Genomic DNA, 21,201 nt, shown 5'->3' on the forward strand with positions numbered 1-21,201 from the left:
TCACACGAACACAATAGGTCTGACTTACTTTCCTAGAGCAAAGCATTCCAGTTTCACCACCGATTCCTTCGCAGCCGGAACCGAATCAGGGAAATGAACTTCTATTTTGGGTTCATATTCACCCATTACTCCTGCAAAAAGGAAGACAATAGACGACAGGTTTTTACAGCAATGATTAACAGCAGACATTACACATGTACTGGATCAAAGAGAAAGCAATGACACAATGGGATGGCTGACACAAAGGTCTATGCGTACAGAGCAAAAGTGACCACTGAAGGGCGCGTAACGAGGAAAAAAAAATTCAGAGGTGTCTTATAAAAGATTTAGAGAACACATCAGGGAAAAGTCTAGCTGGCAGAGAGTTATCACCTGTGGCAATTTAACTTCATTTATGACTTTATTTATATTCACATCACTAGAGTGGGTCAAAGACTTCTTCAGAGAAATAGTAGTATGCCCTTAACCATTATCAATTACAACCTCATAGTCTGGCAGCAAGGGCTGGCATAGAGTCCTGTGGATATTTTCAGAATAAAAGCCACAGAGGACTGATAAAAGCTGTCTCAGCATAGAAGACCTGCAGAATACAGAGTTGTGTCTCCTTCAACACAACCTGCATCTCAATCATCTAAATGCTTAAGTTAGTGATGTGTGACATATTTACATTACCAAGGAGGAAGACAAACCTGATAGCATGTGACATAAACTTTGCTACACAATGACACTTTTTTTGGCCTGTAGTTCAACCAACAAACCCTTTTTTGAGTGTGCCTGAAGACAGTGCTGTACAAACCCATTACAGTGCTGACCAATAGTAAAAAGTATTATTTTGGGTGATTTTCTGGTTATATGTGAAAACAGCCTATACTGTATTGTTGAAACACATTGAAATGCTGATGAAATGTCAGTGATACATGAACATTTCATTCTACGGTATTGACACTGCCATTTAAGTGCAATTTTCAAATTGCAAGGGCAGGAACTTTCCTTACACTGTGAACCTCATAATTACTTCAATTAATGTTGTAAATCAAAGTTAGAACCAGCAGTTACTGATTTCTCTGTCTGTAATGACAAAGTACACTGATAAATATTACTTTGTTTTATTATTTCTGAATATGGCTGCCTGTACTATGTTTGACCGAAAAATAGTTTTATGGAAAAAGAAACACAACCAACCTTATCCAACCGAACCGGCAAAACTTAGCAGTTAGTTCAGTTGTTGTAAAATGTGAATGACAGTCAGCTGGTGAACAGAGTTGTCAGATTGCACGTATTTCACTATTTCACAGGCTGAGACCGCCAACATGAAGCAGTCTGTCCTGTGGAGCTATAATAGTGTTCTCAACTCAAACAGCTAAAGTACAGAGCTGTCAACAGTGGCATTAGGTGTCATCTAACACTGTCAGATGTGACTTTTTTATTGTTGCAATATATGGAAAACTATGTAACTGCAATCAATAAATGCAACACCAGTTTCATATTTAAAAATCATATTTGAATATTGATGGAATAGATTTTTTGTTTTGTCTCTTAATTAAATTAAATTAAATCAATTAAATAATAGACAATCTACATTTTGATCACAATGGCAATTTCAGTTAGCCTAGAAATCTAGACGCACCCTAGCGGCAGCAAAAATATTTGCTCCGTAGGTGGGTCTAGAAACGAGCCATAGGAACTTTTTGAGTCTCGAACACCGATTGTGTTCACCAATCACAGCGCTCTATCTGTTTAGAGAGTCGTTCGGCGGGCATAACGCGATGGCGACATACATTTTAATTGGCTTGTCAGGCTAACGACATCCTGCTCTTTGCTCTGATTGGTCGTAGCGCTACCCTATTGCGTGCAGAGGCAGTTTGAAAGACAGCCTTCATCCCACCCCATGGATTGAGTCGAGGTCTACCGGTCGGTTCCAGACTATACATTTTAGTGATATAGTCTGGCTTGTCAGGCTAAATTTCAGTCAGAATACAATGCAATTATGGTGTTATTACTGTATAGTACACTAACCCAACTTAAAAGATGAAACACCAGTGACACTTATTTTTTACTTGATTATTTCCAATACCATTATGACATTTAGGCTACTTTTATAATTATTCTATAATCAAACCTAAACCAAGCTAAAAATCAATGGGCAACACAGGCCCCTTGTAGTGCAATGTATTTACCGTCACTTCTGAGGACCAGGGGCGTTGGAGAGCTCAACACCTTCTCCCTGGTGACGGTGTTGTTCACCACACACGTGTAGTTTCCCACATCTGAGGGCTCCACCTTAGCGATGTACAGACTCCCTGTCTCTTGAGAGATGAATCGACGACTGTCTTGTTGAACGAAGTACGGGTATTCATTGAAGATCCATGCAAATGAGAGCTCTGGAGGGAAAGTCAAAACAATTATTACTGCAGAAATGATCTACTATCACTACTCATCCAAAGCCCGACTGGTCCAACATATGTTAGATCTATGTCATGATTGTGGCTGGGATAGTTGAACTGAAACATATGCCACTGGCTTAAAAATTTAGCATGTCATTTCCCTCTCTCTTATCTCAGTTTCCTAGGGAAGAGATATCGAGACATGGCAAATGCAATAGCTATCAGTGCAGAAGAAATGGGAGACCTAAGGAAAGGGAGCAAAACAAAATGGATTACAGTGCGTCTGTGGCCCTCCCCTGACACGTGGCCTCCTTTCGCTGGGTCCCTGAGTGACTTAGTTCATGGGAGGCACAAACGGAGGAAGGGATGGACAGAGTGACGTTAAGCAATAAGAATACATTGTCATGCCCTTTCAGTAGCAGCAGGTCTAGGAGAGAGACCTGCCATGATGAATTACAGTGTCATTCTGATAAGTGCACACAGCCCGGACTTGCGAGAATGCGGAGATACTCTGTGTAATCTACCACTTCGGAGGTGAGGGGCTCCAAGTAAAAAGGCGTATGCAATGACTGTCAAGCATATCCCCATACCCCTCGAGGGAGCGAGCCCCTGGGCTCTGAATGGGACTGAGCGTCCTAGCTTGGTGCAATGACGCAGATGAAAAGCTCCCTCTGACTAGGCAAGCAGGAGCCACATAGTTCAGAGTCAGCATAACCTCCACCTGAACTATGTGGCTGTAATGGGAAGCCACAGAATTTTGCCAAGAAATTGTAAGTCAAGGAGGGAGAGGGAATACAACACAAGAGCTACCATGCAGCAGACAGACAATGACCTACGCAGCCCATGAATGTCGATTGAGTAAACACGTGTATGTCACAGTACAAAAAGTAACACATTGACATTTTTTGTGGCAATGTATAAGATGTGGCAATGAATGTGGTAGAAAAGTGCTTTAGAAATTCAGGGTCAAGGAAGCTCAATGAAAACCAGAATGGATGCCATATTATATTAGATAAAATTTGAAATCCAAGGCTGTGTAGCACAATAACGCTTTCAAAATTAAAGAGTGGAAATGAAAATAAAAAGAGGGAGAGGAAAATAAAGCAAAAAGAGAAAAAGGAGGGAGATTCAGACAGGGGGCAACAGGACGAGAAAATGAAGAAAGGGACAGCAGGCCCACACTGCTTTACTTTCATTCACTTCAGAAAATGTGAGAAAACACAATAGTGCTACGGTTGCAGCAGCCAACTGCGTATAAGCCTATGTTAGAGTGGAAAGCTGTCAAACTGTATTTCACACAGAGTACTCTGACCCATTATCCCATAGACCAGCTGTACAATGCACTGTGCTAGAAACTGTTCTCTTGTGAGGGAAATCAGTTGTTCCAATGTGAATGCTACTGTATGAAGAGAGGGACAAGCTAGGCAGCAGCCATTGTCCATGTTCTCACTTTTCTGCAGGGTGGTGCGGCTGAGCAGTCAGCGTCTTTATCTGCTATTTGTAGCCTCTCGTTTATAAAATACTTTGCTCTGCCTCCACGCTACTGACAGCCAGGGAAGCAGGGATTATGTGTTCAGGTTGCCTTTCCGTACATCCTTACTGTACGTCTGTCCGTCACATTCTGGAGAACATGATATCTAAGTAATGCCTTGAGGGAATGTGGGACTTCACTGGGACTCGAATATAAACTCATTAGATTTTGGTGGTCAGAAAGGTCAAAGGTCCTGATCAGAGCTCAGAAAATGGCCTCTTGAATTTGACAAAAAAATAAATAAATCCTTGACGGAATTTCTACAGATTTTATCCAAAACATGTTTTTTGGCCGTAACAAATTCAAGTTCACACAATATGGAAGACAAATAATGAAATTTTTTACCCAAATGGTCAAAGGTCAACTTCACTGTGACATCATAATGTTCTGCAAAAACACATTTCCTGCAACTTGACTGGTTGGTGGTGGCCTTCAGTGGAACAAATTAAACCATTTCTGAAGCAGTTGGTTATCTTAGCTCAGCTAGTCTCTGTCCAAATGGAACAGACTCGGCCTATTGTACCGTTAATGACATATACAACATGCATTGGTGAGTTTTACTAGTATGCAAATATTGTGACCTTTGGAGACGGTAGCTGTTTCCTGCTGCTAAACTAAGATGACCTGCTGAAACGTATATATTTAATGGACATAGTTGTATTGATCTCCTCATCTAGCCCTGGTCAGGAAAGCAAATTATTTACCAAAATACATGTAACATTTATTAAAACAAGTCAGAATAAGTGAAAGTGAGTATTGGCTCAATTGCATTCTCTATAAACAACATAAGATGAGGATTATCAAGAGCATGCATACACATAAATGGGTGTAAAAACCGATTAAGTTTGGGAGTAATCCGTTATCAAAGGTTGCCATGTGGAGTGAGTAATTCCTGTGAGTCATGTCTAAACGACAGGCAAAGGCACAGAAGTGGCATCCAGAAAACTTACCTCCAGAATGTGCAGGGGGGCCACATAACAGAACCACTCCTTGGCCCTCACGGACGTTGACAGCACTCCTCACTGTTTGGATTTTGAAGTTTTCGAGATCTGATGAGTCAAATAAGATAAAAATTAAGACTGAAACTGCAGCTCAAAAGTGTAAAATAATCAATATTAGACTGGATATTATACTGCAAAAAAAGGGATTTCAGTCCATATTGTCAAGGGTTTCTTTGAAAAGCATAAATCTGAAAATAGGCAACATGCTTTTTCCCAAACTCCCATCACTGATTCACTGAGACATGTTTTTGATGTTACATGTTGTGCCCTGGGACTTTAATAGGGCATCATTGATTGCCCCGGGACACCTCCTGATAGCCTCCAACACTTTCAATGGCATCTGGGGTGTTGATAAAATAGATGTACCCAACTAGGTGATGTTTACTCAGCAACACTACGCTTAAGACAAGCAAGAGATTAGGCTGAAAATGGGATAAAATGAGCAAGGGGTGGGGGGGGGTGGGGGGGCTGTTCGTGGACTGAGCAAACACGGGGGAGTGTGCATGACAAATGACAGTTTGCAGTGCCAGCAGCAATAAGTAACATCATTATTAAATGTGGTGTAATCTTGCACTTAAAAGCATTAGCTTCCCCATCAATACTCTCAGCACAATCTATCCCCTGCAAATGAATGAACAGTTGCTGGCAGGAAAAAAAGAAAACCTAAACCTGGGATGATAAACCATCCTTGGCTTCATGACTGATGGAAGGAAGCTGCCGCAGTCCGCTCTGCACTCTGTCTGCACCCTCTGGCTAACAGCCTAGAGTAAGCCTTCCAAACACAAACAAAAGAAAGTCAGTGTGACCGATAAGGGAAATTAGGAGAAGGAAGATTATGGAGAGAAGTGGGACAGAGTGTTGGTAAGATTAATGAGCAGCTCTCTGATGACCGCAGTGGAATCAAACAGAGCCAAGTCACGGCAGGACACCGAGGAGGCCACAGGAGGAGATGGCTGACTTGAAATACAGACAGAGGCGATGTCCTTCTGATCTCACCAGGCTGCCTTAGTAAATACAGAGTCCATCTCCTAAAGACATTTACGATTCCGAGGAGCGAGATTCACAGTCCCGGCTGATTGAAAAAGCCCGGCATAACAGCGGTTGATAATTATAACAGCAATGCTTTTGGAAGCAGCGGGAGGTGAATCAGAGAGCTACTATTAATTACTTAGTGGACGAGGAAAGGATGACTCCTTCACCCTGATCGTGCAGAACAGCACAGAGAAGGTTAGAGACGAAGCAGGCTCAGTGCTGGAGGGGAGACACTCCTCTTTGCTCTGGCCTCTGTGCTGAAGAATAATGGGCTTCACTGGAGTGAACTGACCACACACTGTAACTCTGAGAGCTGGAGGCCAAACTCACTGTAGCTGCAGTGATTCCTTTGTAAGTAAAATCAGTCTCTGCCATATAAGAATGGCTGGCCTAGCGATTACACAGAGTGACCATTACTGGTCGAAAATGATTGGTCTAGGCAGTGGCGCCGCTGTGGAGACATTTCCTGTTATATATATTGTGTCCAGCAGATTTCAGCTACTTTTACTGGCTCTAGAGGGATCACTACAGTACAAAGATATCTCGCTGCATGTTTGCTATACAAGAAATCTAATTTCACAACTTAGGTTTTAACTTTTCTTTGTGGCCATTGCTTCTGTTACTTACTGCGACGCTGTGATCACCTATGCTCAGAGTGGAGAGTACAACAAAGAGTGGTAATATGGTAATTTTCAAATAGTTGCTTATCGACATATCCAGCAGACATGTAGCAAACATTTAGTCATGTCTGTTGCCACATTTCACTTAGTCATGTTTCAGATCGTCAATATCTCCTCTTTCAGCATCACACTCTTTACAAAATTGATTACAGATACCAGGACAGAGAGACAAAAAATGATTGATCGGACAGCTCAGACTGCAAAGATGGACAATTTTCAATTTCAAATATTTTCATTTTCAAATGAGTGAATCGTTACCATTTTCAGTTTGCAGACGGACAGAAACAGACATGGGTAACCATATTGACTAACTCATTTGTAAGCTGTCAAACCTTCTTTGAGTAGCGCAGTCGTGCTTACTGAACACTTTTAAAAGTAAATCATACTAATCCTGTTGCTCTCAAGACAGCCTCAGTTCTTCATAGAAGCCTCCCCCTTGAGATTCTGGTCCATGTTGGCATGACTGCATCGCATCATTTTTACAAACTGTTTTACCACATCCCAGAGGTGTTCGACTAAATTCAGCAGTGTGTCAGCGAAGTACGCTCATGACACCAGTTTGAGATGACTCTAGCTTTGTGACAAGCAGAATTATACTGCTGGAAGTTGGAAAGTGGTTAACTGTGGCCACAAAGTGATGCACATGGTCAGCAACAATATTCAGATAATCTGTAGCATTCAAATGGTGATTGGTTAAGTATTAAGGGTCCAAAATGTGTCATTATAGCCCTTCCGCCACCACTACCAGAGACTATCGTTCCCATTTCTGATGTCCGATCTGGACATGAACTGAAGCTCCTGTTTTGTATCTACATGATTTAACATTATTACATGATTCAGAGGGATCTGTCTGCAGTCGGCAGTGCATACTGTGCAGCTACACCCACTTCAAGTTATGTCATGCTACTGTGCCTCCCGGTCCAGTGCGAAAGGAGTTTAAACACAGCAGCCCATGCAAACTACCTTCTAGCTAATATGTACTGTAGGTGTCTCACACTGAGGCTCCAATACTGTCAGGAGAACCAGCCCACACGACGGACGCCATGGATCCATTTTACCAGTATTCACAGCAGCTAGCAGCTGACTTTCAGTCCAAACAAGAGAGGGACTCTCATCTACTGGCTAGAGCTTGAAGAATTGGCAGGAGAGAGGGACGTCAGGGCAGTCGTGCATACACTACTTATCCGTGTCTAGGTCACAGGAGCAGCAGTGGGATATGGATGGATGACACCCAAAAGTGTATCACAGTAAATTGAAACATCTTTATGTGGTACAGTGTGGTAGCAATTCTTAATCGAATCAAAAAGAAACTGCTTCATTTTTGTCCCCCTGTGTCCATGTACCATTATTTTTTACACAATCTCCTGTCATTCTGACTGCAGAGTTCAACTGTGGCTGCACACAGACCACATCTTCAGGGCAGCACCCCATCAGTAGCTGCCAATGGCCGCACAGCACAAGTGTTTTAAGAGCGGCAAAGAAGAACTGTGTAGCGTTAGTCAGAGCTCACAGATTTAACGGGTAAACAGATTCCTATTTATAATACACATGGTAACGGATCAGTGCCTGGACTCCCGTACTCGCCGATACCGATGCTGGCATTTTCGGCAACATCGGAGGCATTTCCAATACTGAACAATTCTTCTGACCTCATCTCATTTTGACATCCCTTTGGAGTCTGTGTGATTTGCACAACTTAAAATACCCCCCCACACACACACACACACACCCAAATGTATTCCCCACTCTTGCAGTCAGCGGAAAAAAACCCTCTTACATGATTGGCCGATTGGATAAGCAGGTGTACAGGAAATGTTAGCTTACCGTGGGTGCAGCAAATCAGCACAACATATCCATCTTAGGGCAGTGGTCTCATTACACAGACACACAGTATCAGCAATGCTGATCTGCCAGACCTCACTCACTGGGCTTTAGGCAAGACAATAAATGTCAAGCAGCTCTGCTCTTTACCCGGCCCCCAAAAGTGAGATTCATTACCGAGCTATAGGGATAATGCCAACCCATCTCCTGAAAGGAAGTGAGAGGCTCTCTATCCTTGGGACATGATCAATAGTCAGCAGGCTTGATGAAGAGGGGAGAGGTGCCTCTACATGGCCTGTTTGGAGGGAAGGCCCCCACCCAATACATAGTATCACTTTCCAACCCCACATTTTATCTTTTGCGCAGGAGGCTGGCAGAGCAGCAGACAGCCTGTCACCGTCTGATCCGCTCACAATCTGCTGTATATATTATACATAAAGAAGTGGCTGGTGATTACAAAGATACAAACACTTCTTAAGCATTATTTGTGTTCATCTGCTTCAAAGTCTGGATCACGAGGGCTGGCACATCACTCAGTAAAATTGAGGCAATTCGGACTGAGCATAGTTGCTGTCAGAGTTTGAGCCACTAATGAGAATCAATGAAGTTGTGAGGCAGTCAGAAGCTACCTCACCCACTGTGTTTGTTGCATCTGACATTTCATTCGATTACCATTTCCCCTCTCAAAAATCTATTCCCGGGCAATTTAAATGAGAAATTGGAATAATAAATGAAAAGAAGAGGCCTGAGCCATAAGCATATTACACACACGTCAGGCTCAGGCTCAGGCAGATACAAAGAGATGCCACGATGTCATAACTGTGTCAGAGTGGTGCCAGAAATGTGTTAGCAATTGTAGGATCACTTACATGCAAATTGGAGGCTGGCTCTGCGGCTGAGGATGGAGCCCCATGTGTTGAAGGCCGTGCATTGGTACGCCCCGGTGTCTTGGTCCTTGTCCAGGTTGCTAATGATCAGGCTGCCCCCAGACATGTGACGCCGGTAGTCATTCCCCAGATCAATGAGTGTTCCGTTTAGTGACCATCTGGAAAAAACGCAAACACAATCAGTAGCTGCGTCCCCTGGAGATGCATGCTCGCAGTGTTTTTCCCAGAGATCAATTTGATCGGTCCGCCAGCATCATGCTGAGAAGATAAAGGCTGAGTAATAAGAGTAAGTTTCACTGTTATTAATACAGAAATCTGACTGTTTGGAGAGTGCTTGGGAGAAAGTTAGGAGGAAATAACATTTTTCTTAACATTGTGAGACGCCATAGCTCCCAGTTTTCATCAGTTTGACTCCATTGAAGTATTTTGTTTGCCATTAATTTTGGCTAAACTCCAAAACCTGCAGATCTACTGTGGTGAATATTGATTTTTCCTTCTTGCGAGAGGATTTCATTTCATCTCAGTTTCATTACTTCAACCACCGAGGTTAGATTTTTGGTCAAGTTTGTAAGTCTGGTAGCAGGATGTCTGAAAAACAACAAAAACAAAAACAACGGAAAAAACAACAACATATGAACAGATGCAATCAACACTTAGTGGAAATAGCACGATACAGCATGTTGACAAATTTTAATGAAGCATGGTCTGTGTGTTGGTGCAGATTTAGATAAAGTTAATGATGCTAACAGAGCAGCAGAAAACATAATAAATGTACTTTTACTCAAGTAAATGTGGTGCTACCACAATGTGTGTATGCATGGATTATTGGACAAACACAAACAAAAAATAAAATATAAAATCAATTGGCATTCAAAATGCTGTCAGTGTCATAGCTATCGTATGTCACTTTCCACCATTGCTAACACACTAAACAAGGTTGTGAACAACATCAAATGTTATTCCGCTGTCTCAAACATTCATATGATAAACAATTTAAACAACTGAATATCTATTTATAGCATGTTTTTCCTTTTTCCGCTCATTTCTTAGACGTTGTCTCAAACTGTGTTGGTGAACCTCACTCACTGACCTGAGCTGCAATGATTTGCAATGATTGGCTAGAAAAGCTGAACCAGAAAACACACAAAAAAAACACAATTAAAATTGAATAATTCTCAATAATTAGCAGCTTGCATTAGTCCAGACAGGATGGTGTCTGGGTTAAGATGTGGGCCGCACTCCCCTTCATCTATCACAGCACACCCTTGAATGAAAAATAAACCCCATCACTGCATTTCTACTGTATGTGCAATCTGAAGTGAATTTGAGCATGAGTGTAGATTAAAAATGTCAGAACATTTTGTGTTATTAACATTACAAATCCAAAGAATCGCGCAAGCCTTGGCAGAGTGATGGTCTCTCTGAGTGATTTCTAATTAGTTTATGTTTGTGCGCTTGTGTTTCCAAATTATTGCTTTGACACCTTCATATTGCATTGTCTACAGACCATTTCCCTCAAGCAAAGGTCACAAGATACTCTGTCATGCAAGCTGAGTTCAGGAAGTGACAGCTATTAATCACAGCTACCAACAGAGACAAAACAATGAATAATGTTCACGCCGAACAATGAAAACACTTCATATCTCCTTCTCTGAAATCTGCAGTTTGTCATTCTGCCCAAGATATACAGTATAGAAAGGAGATGCAAAATGACGGATACCTATAAGAGGCAGGGCTTTATCTCAGAGCATTACCAGATGAAAATTTACTTTTCCTTATAGAATCTGAAAAACAAAAAGCTTATTGGCATGCCGTGTGTCTAAGACTGCCTCAGCGACAGCACCGTGAAATGACAATTCCAATGATAAGGAGAAAAAAAAAAGAATCAATATTATTTTTTTCTCGCTCCCAGGCAAACTAATAGGCAGTTAGAATGATGCTTCATGCAGTCCTAAAGCCAGTCAGGGCTCTCCCCGGCTTCCTGCCTGACAGACTACAAAAGACAAAGCTGTCTTTCATTTCGTAGTCTGCATTATTCATCTAAGAGTCTGTGCCTGTGTCACTTAATCTGACTGATTTTGTCATTGCTCTGACAATGGTATTTCAATCAAAAGCCCTATACTTGTCGTGATAAAGCTCACGTTTCTCAAAATACAAATATGAAAACACATACTGACATATCAATCGACCATTTCTAATACAACACACATATCACTAAGGTGTTTTTCCCTGCATTTGTCCATTCGTATTCTCCCCCGTCCTTCCGCTCCTCTATTTGTACCAAAGGAAGGATTATTGTGTATGTACAGGAGGGGGGGAGGTTAAATGGGAAACGATGAGAAGCTAGTTGGACTTGCAGCGGCCCAGCATGATTGAACTTAATGGGAGAGGAAGGTGGGCAGCCTGGACAGATCACACACCCTTGGAGCAGACGGCTGGCTGAGTGTAATGATGTCTCTGCACGGTCAACACAATCAGTAAAGCCACCTACCTACTGTTGCTGCAGAAACACCTGCAACAGGCTCTGATATTAGGAAGACGTGGGGGGAGGTATTATTACAGAGTCCTTTTTTTTCCAATGTGGATCCAGATAGGTGATTTAAAGGATTTTAAGGTTGAGAAAGGTCAATGGGAGCAAATGGGCTGCTGTCACTTTGAAAAGAGTTAACACTGATGCCATCTGGACTCTTTAAAATATCATTTTGAAAAGGGAAATGTATCCTGTGACTGACCAGTTGTGAACAAAACAACAAACCTGCACTTGCAACTTCTCACATTGTGACAGTGACAGTTACAAAAAAAGAAAAAAATGTGAACCTTCACACTTAGAAAATGTGAAAAAACATCAGCAGCAGCACTCTCCGCACGGCATCTTATACACCCAGCTGCGCTTTTCAGCATATTTCAAAATTTGACACTTTGAATGGACAATTTTGCCACCAGTGATAATAAAACAGTTCGGTGACTTAATTCAGGAAACAAGGATGGATATCAGCATAGACGTCGGAACTAGGGGTGCGGGGGGTGCGGCCGCACCCCCTCCCATCCGCCCCTCCCGCACTCCACCAGCCTCCCTATATCCACAGAATTAGCTTTAAAAAAATAATAATAATAAAATCTGAAAAAAACTGAATTTGTCTGACTTACACTTATCTCATATAAGGCAGATCTATGCTTTTGATGTGATATGCAGCCTGCCTGGCTCCATACAGCAGCCTGGCATCTGGCGTATGGAGTCAGGCTGCTGTAGCGCTCCACTCCCTCCATTTCAGTCGAAAACGCTGTAGTACACCAGGCCTGTGTGGAGCGTGTGTGGCGCTGTAGCGCTGCCACACAGAAACATCAACAACAGAGAAGAAGACAGAAAGCTTCCCGCAGTATTCAAACTCCAGACATTAGAAGTGGATTAAATGTTGACTGGGAGTCGTGTCAGTGCAAATATGACGGTCGATAATGATTTAACGGGCGAGATTCAGCTGCAGTGTCCGAGGGACCGAGTTAGTTAGACGCTGTTGTTAAGTTACGTCCATAGACTGTTGCTAGGCTACACAGCGGTGTGTCTCGGTACAGGTAGAGCGGTGGGGATATGACATCATCGTTTCAGAAAAGATCCGTTTTGGGTGTTTTCGGACCACAAATGTGCAATGCTTCATAAAAGAAAAGTCCAGGTGCTTCAGCTGGCCTTTGAGAGAGACTGGACCCGGAAATGTCCAACCCAGTGGAAAGACGCTGTTCTTTAATGGCCACACTCACCGCATAGCACTCTTCTAAAGGTAACGCTAAGCCTCATTTAATGCATTTTGCCCGCCGTGGCATTGTTTATATTGTTTAGGCTATATCTTAAAGCTGAGTGTGTTTTTTTCCTGTCTGAATGTATGCTGCATCTGGCTGTGTGGTCTAGTAGCTTCAGTTGTTTCAGTGATGCGCAATGGCTGCGTGCGTGCGTGCGTAAAAGAGAGATGGCACACTGTGTGTGTGTGTGTGTGTGTGTGTGTGTGAACGAGGGAGCGGGGCGGGGGGGGGGGTAATTTTCAGACAACGTCCGACTCTCCTAACAAAAATCCCGCACCCCCTCTCAGAAAATAGTTCCGACGTCCATGGATATCAGCCGCAGCCTCATCTGCTATAGCTCTTCCACCTCTTCCTCCCACCACCACTCATTACACAGGGATTCTGTCTAGAAATGTACCTTTTGGGGGGTTGACAAAACCACAGTGAAACAATTTATTTTATTCATGATGAAGATAACGTTACGCCTGCTGCAGATATGCTCCTACAAAGGGCAAGGGCAATTTACCTGTGTAAGGACTTGCTACAAAGTAATCTATCATTTTAAATTATTACACATTAATTAAGGTTAATAAAGCATCATGTCAGCAGTTACTGTATAAAGGTTATAGTCAGCTATTTGTTATGATGCCTTACAGCGATGTCAGTTGGTAAATGTTAAGAATACTGTTTCAACTGTTGTTTAAATGCAGAGAAACCTGATAATGAAAGGTGATTGATTCCTTTTACACTGCAAGATAAGTTTGTCTGACAGGACACGCACAACTGCAGGGAGCAATGTCACCACATGCGGTTGCAGAGCGCGCACACACAAAGACACAAGGGGAGAAAGAGTGAGCTGTTAGCTGCCGCAGACTGGTAAAATGGATCAGTCTCGCCTCATCCCCAGGTTGATGCTCCTGTAAGTGCCGGAGCCTCCATGTGAGACACTTCAATCAGCGATTGTGTGTTTTTGAAACTTATTTTGCTGGTGCAGCTCACTGTTTCAGGCCCGAGAGCAGTGTAGCCGTTGTGTTTTTGATCTAACGGCATCATGCTGCGTGGGTGACAGGTGTGATGGCAGTGTCTGTGATCTGAAAGACGTCATAGCTCAGACAAAGGAGCAAATACCCAGTGTGCTGCAGAGCCACTTCACACTGCCAGTTGTGGCCTTTTCCTTTGCAGACCGTTGTAGGTCATGTTTTTGACCACCAGTGTAAAAGAAGCATCAACTGACTATTCAGGTTATTTGACATGAGGTTGTGTGTGGTAGTTATTTATAATCAGTGCGTTACCTGCAGTAGATTCAGATCAGCAGTTTTCCAGTTTATAGAAGCAGTCCGGAGCACCAGCACATAAGCTGAGTGATGTGCTGCTGTGAGTGGGGCCATCCACAAAACCTCGTTTTAGCCACTTTAAAACGTGCCCACAGGAAAATATCTGCCCTTTCCTTTGAAACTACATTTCAACCATTGAACTGCTGGATTCCTACGCACAAGCACATTTAACCCCAACTATCATTCCATATGTTATAAATAGCTAACAAAAAGAAAGAAAGAAAAAAACTAAGCAAAATATACAGGATGATGTTCCAATTTCTAGAAACTTAAAAAATCTGTTTTTATTTGTGACCTCCAACTTACTGTATCTATGCAGCACTAACAAATGATCAATTCTGATGATGAATCGACTAATGTATAATAATTCTTGCCAGAAAGCATACAGCACAACAAAATGGCAATACACCAGTATTCCAGTGTAGTAAAATTTATGGTGATTTCAGAAACAAGATGTAAAAGCTGTCTATTCCACAGACTGGTGGTTTTAAACCTGCAGTTGAACATACCCCATACAGTATTTTTCACTTTTTTTCTTCTTCATTATTTTTCCCACCCTAACTCAAACAGCAAAACAGGTGAATCTGGCAGAGGAGGTCTTAACAGAACTAAAATGCACCATTCCAGGTTAAGAGCAGCTTACACTGAGTCCGACACAGTCCGGCAGAATAGTACTATTTGCTGCGGTGTGCTGCAGGCGCGGGCTGATCTGAGCATGCTCTGAATGAACTCCCCGTGACCTTGAGGTTCACATCAATTTTGCATGAGGTCTCCTCATCAAATAGACTGGGGATTGTACTGCAGCACCGGCTCACCTGGCTTTCCTCGAGGCCAGACACCTACTGAGATGGCAGTGACCACACAGACCACATACTGTTTGTGCACACACATGCACACACACATACAAACAAACAGGCACACACTTACACACATGTGGAGCTCAGAGCCGATAATGGAAATTCAACTGCTGACCAGGGTACTCGCTACTATTATGTTCAGTAGGTTACTGCTGCTGCTTTTTAATACATTTGTGTTCATTTGGTTTTAAAGCCAAATGTAACACAATAAATATTCTTAAAACCAACCCGTGTCAGTGTGAGTGTGTTTGAGTGTCTGTGTGTCAGTGTAAATGTTTCTGAGTGTTACTGAGTGTGTGTGTGTGTGTGTGTGTACAGTATGTGTGAGAGAGTTTCAGAAATACACCGTTGCCCATAACGTTGGAATGATTTTGTCTAAGCCTTCCCTGGATACACAGTCTGCAAAGGTTATTAATTGTGGTTTAATTTTCACAGCGATATGTTTGGAAGAGATTGATGAATAAAGTTTTGTTTTGAGAAGATACACTTTATCTATCAACAATAAATCACATTGTCACAATCATTTCATGAAAAGGTGAATTAAAGCAGAAGTAAGTGGTCCGGTCGTTTTCGCTAATGCTGCGTTCCAGGCAGGCTTTTGAAATCGTAAATTACAGCTTCAAGTCACAACTTACGACTTTGTTGCGTTTCAGGCAACCCACTCGTGTTTTTCCGACCTGTTTTACCGGTGAAAGTCACTATAACGGCCACTCGTAACTTCCGACCGGTGAACTCGTACCAGATCGAACTGGTACCACTTCACGGTCGGAAAAATACGAGTTTCCCTGAACGCACCATAACAGTCCTCGTCGCTACGTCACCACATTCACGGCGTTCCTTGGCTGCACACACAGCCCTGCATGCCGTTCTCTCTCCTCATTGGATAAAAACTGTAGGATACGATAAATGTTTTCTCTTCGGCTCAGAGCAGAGCAGAGGGACTGACAGACCCGTGTTTCAGTCCAAACACTCTATGTAAGTGATTGCTGTCGGAAGATATAACTATTTAAGACTTATATTAACACAAATATATCACTTACTTCTGCTTTAATTTTATTCCAACTTCATGGGCAACAATGCACTATTGGAATTAGTGAACACTAAGAGATAGAAGCTATGCATATGCACAAATTGTCAGCAGATATAAATACATTTACAGTTGCAATTTGACGCCTGGATATGATGTTTTTATTCAAAGGAAAAGTAAATAGAATAGGGAATTTATAAATGTTATGTACATACTAGAAAAAAGAAACAAAAAACAGTGTTCACATATTTTCCCTTTAGAGCTGTATTTCAGACCCGAGTCCAGTATTTTTCTCATTTATCCTACTGGTTCTGAAATGATCACATAAGCCCATGGGTCACAGAATTTTCTCACCCTATCAAAGGACAAGTAACCCTCCAAAAGATAAAAATCGATTCAACGTGAAACAGTCTCCACTTCCAGACTCATAACCGGTCTCTATGCTATAACTGAATTCATAACAAAGAAAAAAAACTAATATCTTATAATCACGGCCTCCCCAGTCTATTTATGTCCCTGTTACCCTGCACCAACCCATGAACAAAGGTAGAGTCATACATCTGCCTGAAGTCACATTACATGATAGCAGACACAAGCCAGAGCACTTTTTTATTCCCACTTTCCAATCACTGCTGTGCCCTTGATCCTGTGTTACAGCAGATTCATAGTAAACACACTGACAGGTGTATTCATAAAGCACAGCTCTGAGCCCTGGAGTGTGCTCTGGCGCTACGCTGGACTATTTGTCAACTGAAGAACTGTCAGCGTTCCTGTTCTTGTTGTTCGCCGTGTCACCAAGTGGGCGAGGTGAAGGTGGAAGCAGAGCATCAGAGTGGTGAAAATAAAATTAGACAAAGTGGACATCGCTAGCAACTGTAACTCGCAAGGTTAATAAAGCAGAAACACAAATGACCACCTGAATCCTAATTTCACCACACTGCTCTCTGCGCTGTCCTATTTAAATCAGCCAGAGTTTTAATACCTTCACGACACTTTTAATTATCACTAACGTTGCACTATATTACATTGCAGTTCTGTTGGACTGTTTAGTTACCATTCTCCATTATCTGCACGTTCTTCAGTCAGTCACTTTCCTGCATTTTCCACAGCGCCAGTCTTCATTGCATTCTGGTCCACTAGGTCTTTTTCTATGATGGATTTTTCCATGTGTGATTGCTGAGCGTCACTGAAAACTGATGAGTCCGTGAAGCCCTTAAAGCGCTTTTTCATTGACAGCCTTACACTGTGACAGCTACTCATGATTTATCCCAATTCAAGCAAGAAGCTGGTGATACTACACACCATATTTTTCTTAGTGTCAATCAATGCCATTAAAAACTAACACCAACAATGCCTAACAAGTCTGGTCTGTGTAGCCAAAGTATGACACAACAGTGTCTTATTTCTCTGAGTCATTTAGCTTCATTGTTGTCCAAGAATGCATCAGTGAGCCACACTGTTGCACTGCGTGACATCTTCTTTTATTTCCATGAGTGTGGGTGCTGTCATTTATTTAGAATCAATCCCACATTCACCATCCTGCTGCTCTAAATACCCACTTGTTCACCTAAAAGATACACATTTTTTACTAATGTGGAAGAGAAACTCTGTGATTTATTTAACTTTTTTCTGGCAAATGAAGCTTTGCCTTTGAGAGATTTATGTCTTCAGTAAAAACCAAGAGCCTGGGGGTGAGAGACACACATTTGACACAACTGTGACTGCCTGCGAACACTGTTGTTTTCACCCTTTGATTCTGTGTGTCATCGGGGCAAATGTATTTGCAGGTGATGCGGGCTTGGTCTGACTGTGTATTCCTGCAATAATGTAGTATGGTGTAGCAATGGGTGCTAATGGGTTTGAAGGTGATGCCAATGCAAGATGATCTCTAGCCATTTATACTAACGAAGTAAACTACGCTGTACTGTCCACTCACGTGGCCTCGGCAGTTGCAAGCTTATGAGAAAGAAAGAAACAAACATCATGCATATTTGCTATACCTAATACTTTTGATGCACTTTGCTGTGCCTCATGGCATCTGCACTGGAAATGTAAGACATTGTAAATATTTGGTCAAACTGAACTGAACTCAGAAAATAAAATGAATAACTTATACAAATTAACTAGTGACTAATTCAAAATGTCATTATTATTACATCATTTTCAAATATTATGATTTTTACAGTAGGATTTCAACAGCAGACGTGTCAGCTGCAGTTTGCATGTTCCCCCGATGGCTGTCCTCTGCGTGCCCTGGCTCCCACAGTCCAAAGACATGCAGGTTAGGTTAATTGGTGATTCTAAATTGCCTGAGGGGGTAAATGTGAGCGTGAATGGTTGTTTGTCTGTGTATGTCAGCCCTGTTATAGTCTGACAACATGACCAGGGTATACCTCGCCCTTACCCAATGTCAGCTGGGATTGGCTGCGACCCTGAAAGGATAAGCGGTATGGCTAATGAAAAAATGATTTCAACACTGTAGGATAAGGAGGAAAGCTGAAACACCCAAATCTAAGTGAAGTCAGACGCTCAGTGCTAAAAGCCCATTTGTGCCCCCTCCCTTACCCCTCTGACAAGGGTTAACATAATCTTTTCTGACAAATTCAATATTGGGTGGCCCAATTTTCTGTATGGATATTAAACCAAATGAATGAATTTTTCTTAATAGTTGCAGTAACTGAGGAAATTAAGTGTGCAGCTCTGAATGTAATACCCTCTTGCTTGGCACATCTAATTATACAAATACTGTTCATTTGCAGGGTGTAGGCACATGCACAGTTTGGAGGCTCTGGTGAAAGTCACAGCATGACCACTTCCTGAAGTGATTTTTTGTTTTTATTTTCTGTCTGCTCAGGGCTTTTTCAGGTTCTAATTTCAGTGTAAGTGAAATGAATTGCAGAGAATTCATGCCTTATATTTAATTGCTAGGACAAAGAAGCCCTCTCCTTGCCGTAAGGGAAAAGTCAAGGACAATCAGTGTCAGGAAAAAAACTGATGCAACCCAAATAAGGCTCAAAAAATAACTCCTTCCTCAAAGTAAAATTAAGGTCCCAAAGTGCAGTGCCTTTAAAAGCATTACCAGAGATGTCAATCCGCAGTGGTGACAGACTGCTCACTCAAACGTCAAGTCTTCCTGTTAAATCTGGTTTCAGATTTTTTATTCATAATTGAGGGCACTGACTCCAAACAGTGAAACCACTGACCTAGATGAATATCACCAGCATGAGATATGAGTTTTGTTTTGAGACTAAGTGCTGCAAAACCCCAGGTAGTACAGTTCAGCTCTAAGAAAGAAAATAAGAAAGAAGCCACACAAGGTTCACCAGAAAAGGATGAGGTGTCTGTATCTTTTTACGAAATCAACGCAATAAGGGCAGCAATTCTACTTTTACCACTAGTTCTCTTGTGTATAGTGAATATTTTGTAAAGTATTTTTAATGAAATCTTACAATTTTTTTTTTTTCCTTTTTTAAATATTAACAAATGTTTGCCTTGTAAAGTACGATATGACGAACTTGGTAGCAAACTACTGATCATTTACATAAAGAGAAAAAGCAAGATCAGCATTTATTTGATGTCGTGTTTCCAGCAACCTGACAGAAACAAAAAAAACAACCTTTGTTGTTTAAACTTTGTTTTGGTCTCCACCTAGTGCCGGAAAATCCATCTTAGCTGATGCCGGACACGCAGATGAAAGTAAAAGTGAAACTAAACCTAAATATTTAAGTTGCTAGTTGCTCTAAAACTGAAACAGTCAGCTGAAAGACGTGAAAACAAGCTATCAGGAGCTGTAGAGCTGATCACACATACCTACAGTATGGGCTTGTGGCTTATGGGCCATTTGCATTATCTGCAGTGATTTAATCCATTGTTTATAGAAAATATTGATTAGTGCAGCTCTAATATGAGGAAAACACTCCAGTAACAATCTCTGCATATACTAAAATTACATCTGAGGTCGGCTCACCCTACTGGAGAAAAAGTAGCAGATCCCATCCATTTCTCACAAATGCTTTGACACCACAAATAACCTGAAAAACAAAACCTCCTGAACAACACAAGTGTAAGAATGCTCCAAGTTGCGGGTGAAATAATACAAATGATGGTTTTGGCTTCATCCTGCGATGGCTCAGGTTGCACAACAAGTATAATGATACCCCCCGCTGCTGCGCCTGGACCATGTTTTCAGCACAGACACATTATAGGAAATGTAAGCATTTAGTGGAATGTCACTCACAAGGTTATTGCCTCTCTCTCCCTGCTTGCTGTGCATCTACATGGTGCTGACCAAGCTCCGAAACACAATCTACCATAAAAAAACACCACCAGCTGCCATTTTCAGGCAGGCTCCCTGCGCCGCCAGGGAATTGCCGCGGAGATATCAAAGGATCTGTGGTGCAAATGAGTTGCTGGAATCTCCTTTACTCTCCTAATGATTTCTTAAGCCGTGCACCATATTATAAATCATCATCTTCATTCGTACAGTGGCTTAAATCTTATCATTAATAAAGTTAACCTCGCTCATATCTGAGGTGTTGGCATATTCATCAACCACAGTGGCGGCTCCCTGACTCTAACTCTACATCATAGCTCGGGGTGAAAATAGATAGGCCTATTTCAATTAGAAATGGATGCTCAATTAAGCAGTTGTTCTTTGAAGCCTGTCTTCTTGTTGAATGGTGCGTAATCTCTCTCGAGCGCTGATGTCCAGAAAACGCTGTTCTTTAACAAATCAATAGCAATGAGCGTTATCGGTACCCTCTTTGATTTCTGTGGAAGCAGCAATGAAGATTCACAAGCAATAAGCAGCAATGGATTTTCACTACGGGAAGTGGATGTGGAGCCAAAGCAGGTAGAGACAGCTGAGCTTCTTATG

At 42.0% G+C, this 21,201-nt stretch overlaps 1 protein-coding gene across 1 annotated transcript in view; it reads right to left on the reverse strand.

Moving 5' to 3' along the window:
* cntn3b (contactin 3b) overlaps positions 1-21,201 on the reverse strand; it is a 52,405-nt gene that overhangs the window by 21,324 nt on the left and 9,880 nt on the right. The window contains exons 4-7 of the mRNA XM_085776449.1: positions 9,319-9,494; positions 4,866-4,964; positions 2,178-2,381; positions 29-131 (exon numbers count right to left, since the gene is read on the reverse strand). Of these exons, the coding sequence (XP_085632575.1) occupies positions 29-131; positions 2,178-2,381; positions 4,866-4,964; positions 9,319-9,494 (582 nt within the window). The remainder of the gene's footprint in view (positions 1-28; positions 132-2,177; positions 2,382-4,865; positions 4,965-9,318; positions 9,495-21,201) is intronic.

This window comes from Trachurus japonicus, chromosome 5 (genome assembly GCF_045865225.1).
Source record: "Trachurus japonicus isolate A0001 chromosome 5, Traja_1.0".
NCBI lineage: Eukaryota > Metazoa > Chordata > Actinopteri > Carangiformes > Carangidae > Trachurus > Trachurus japonicus.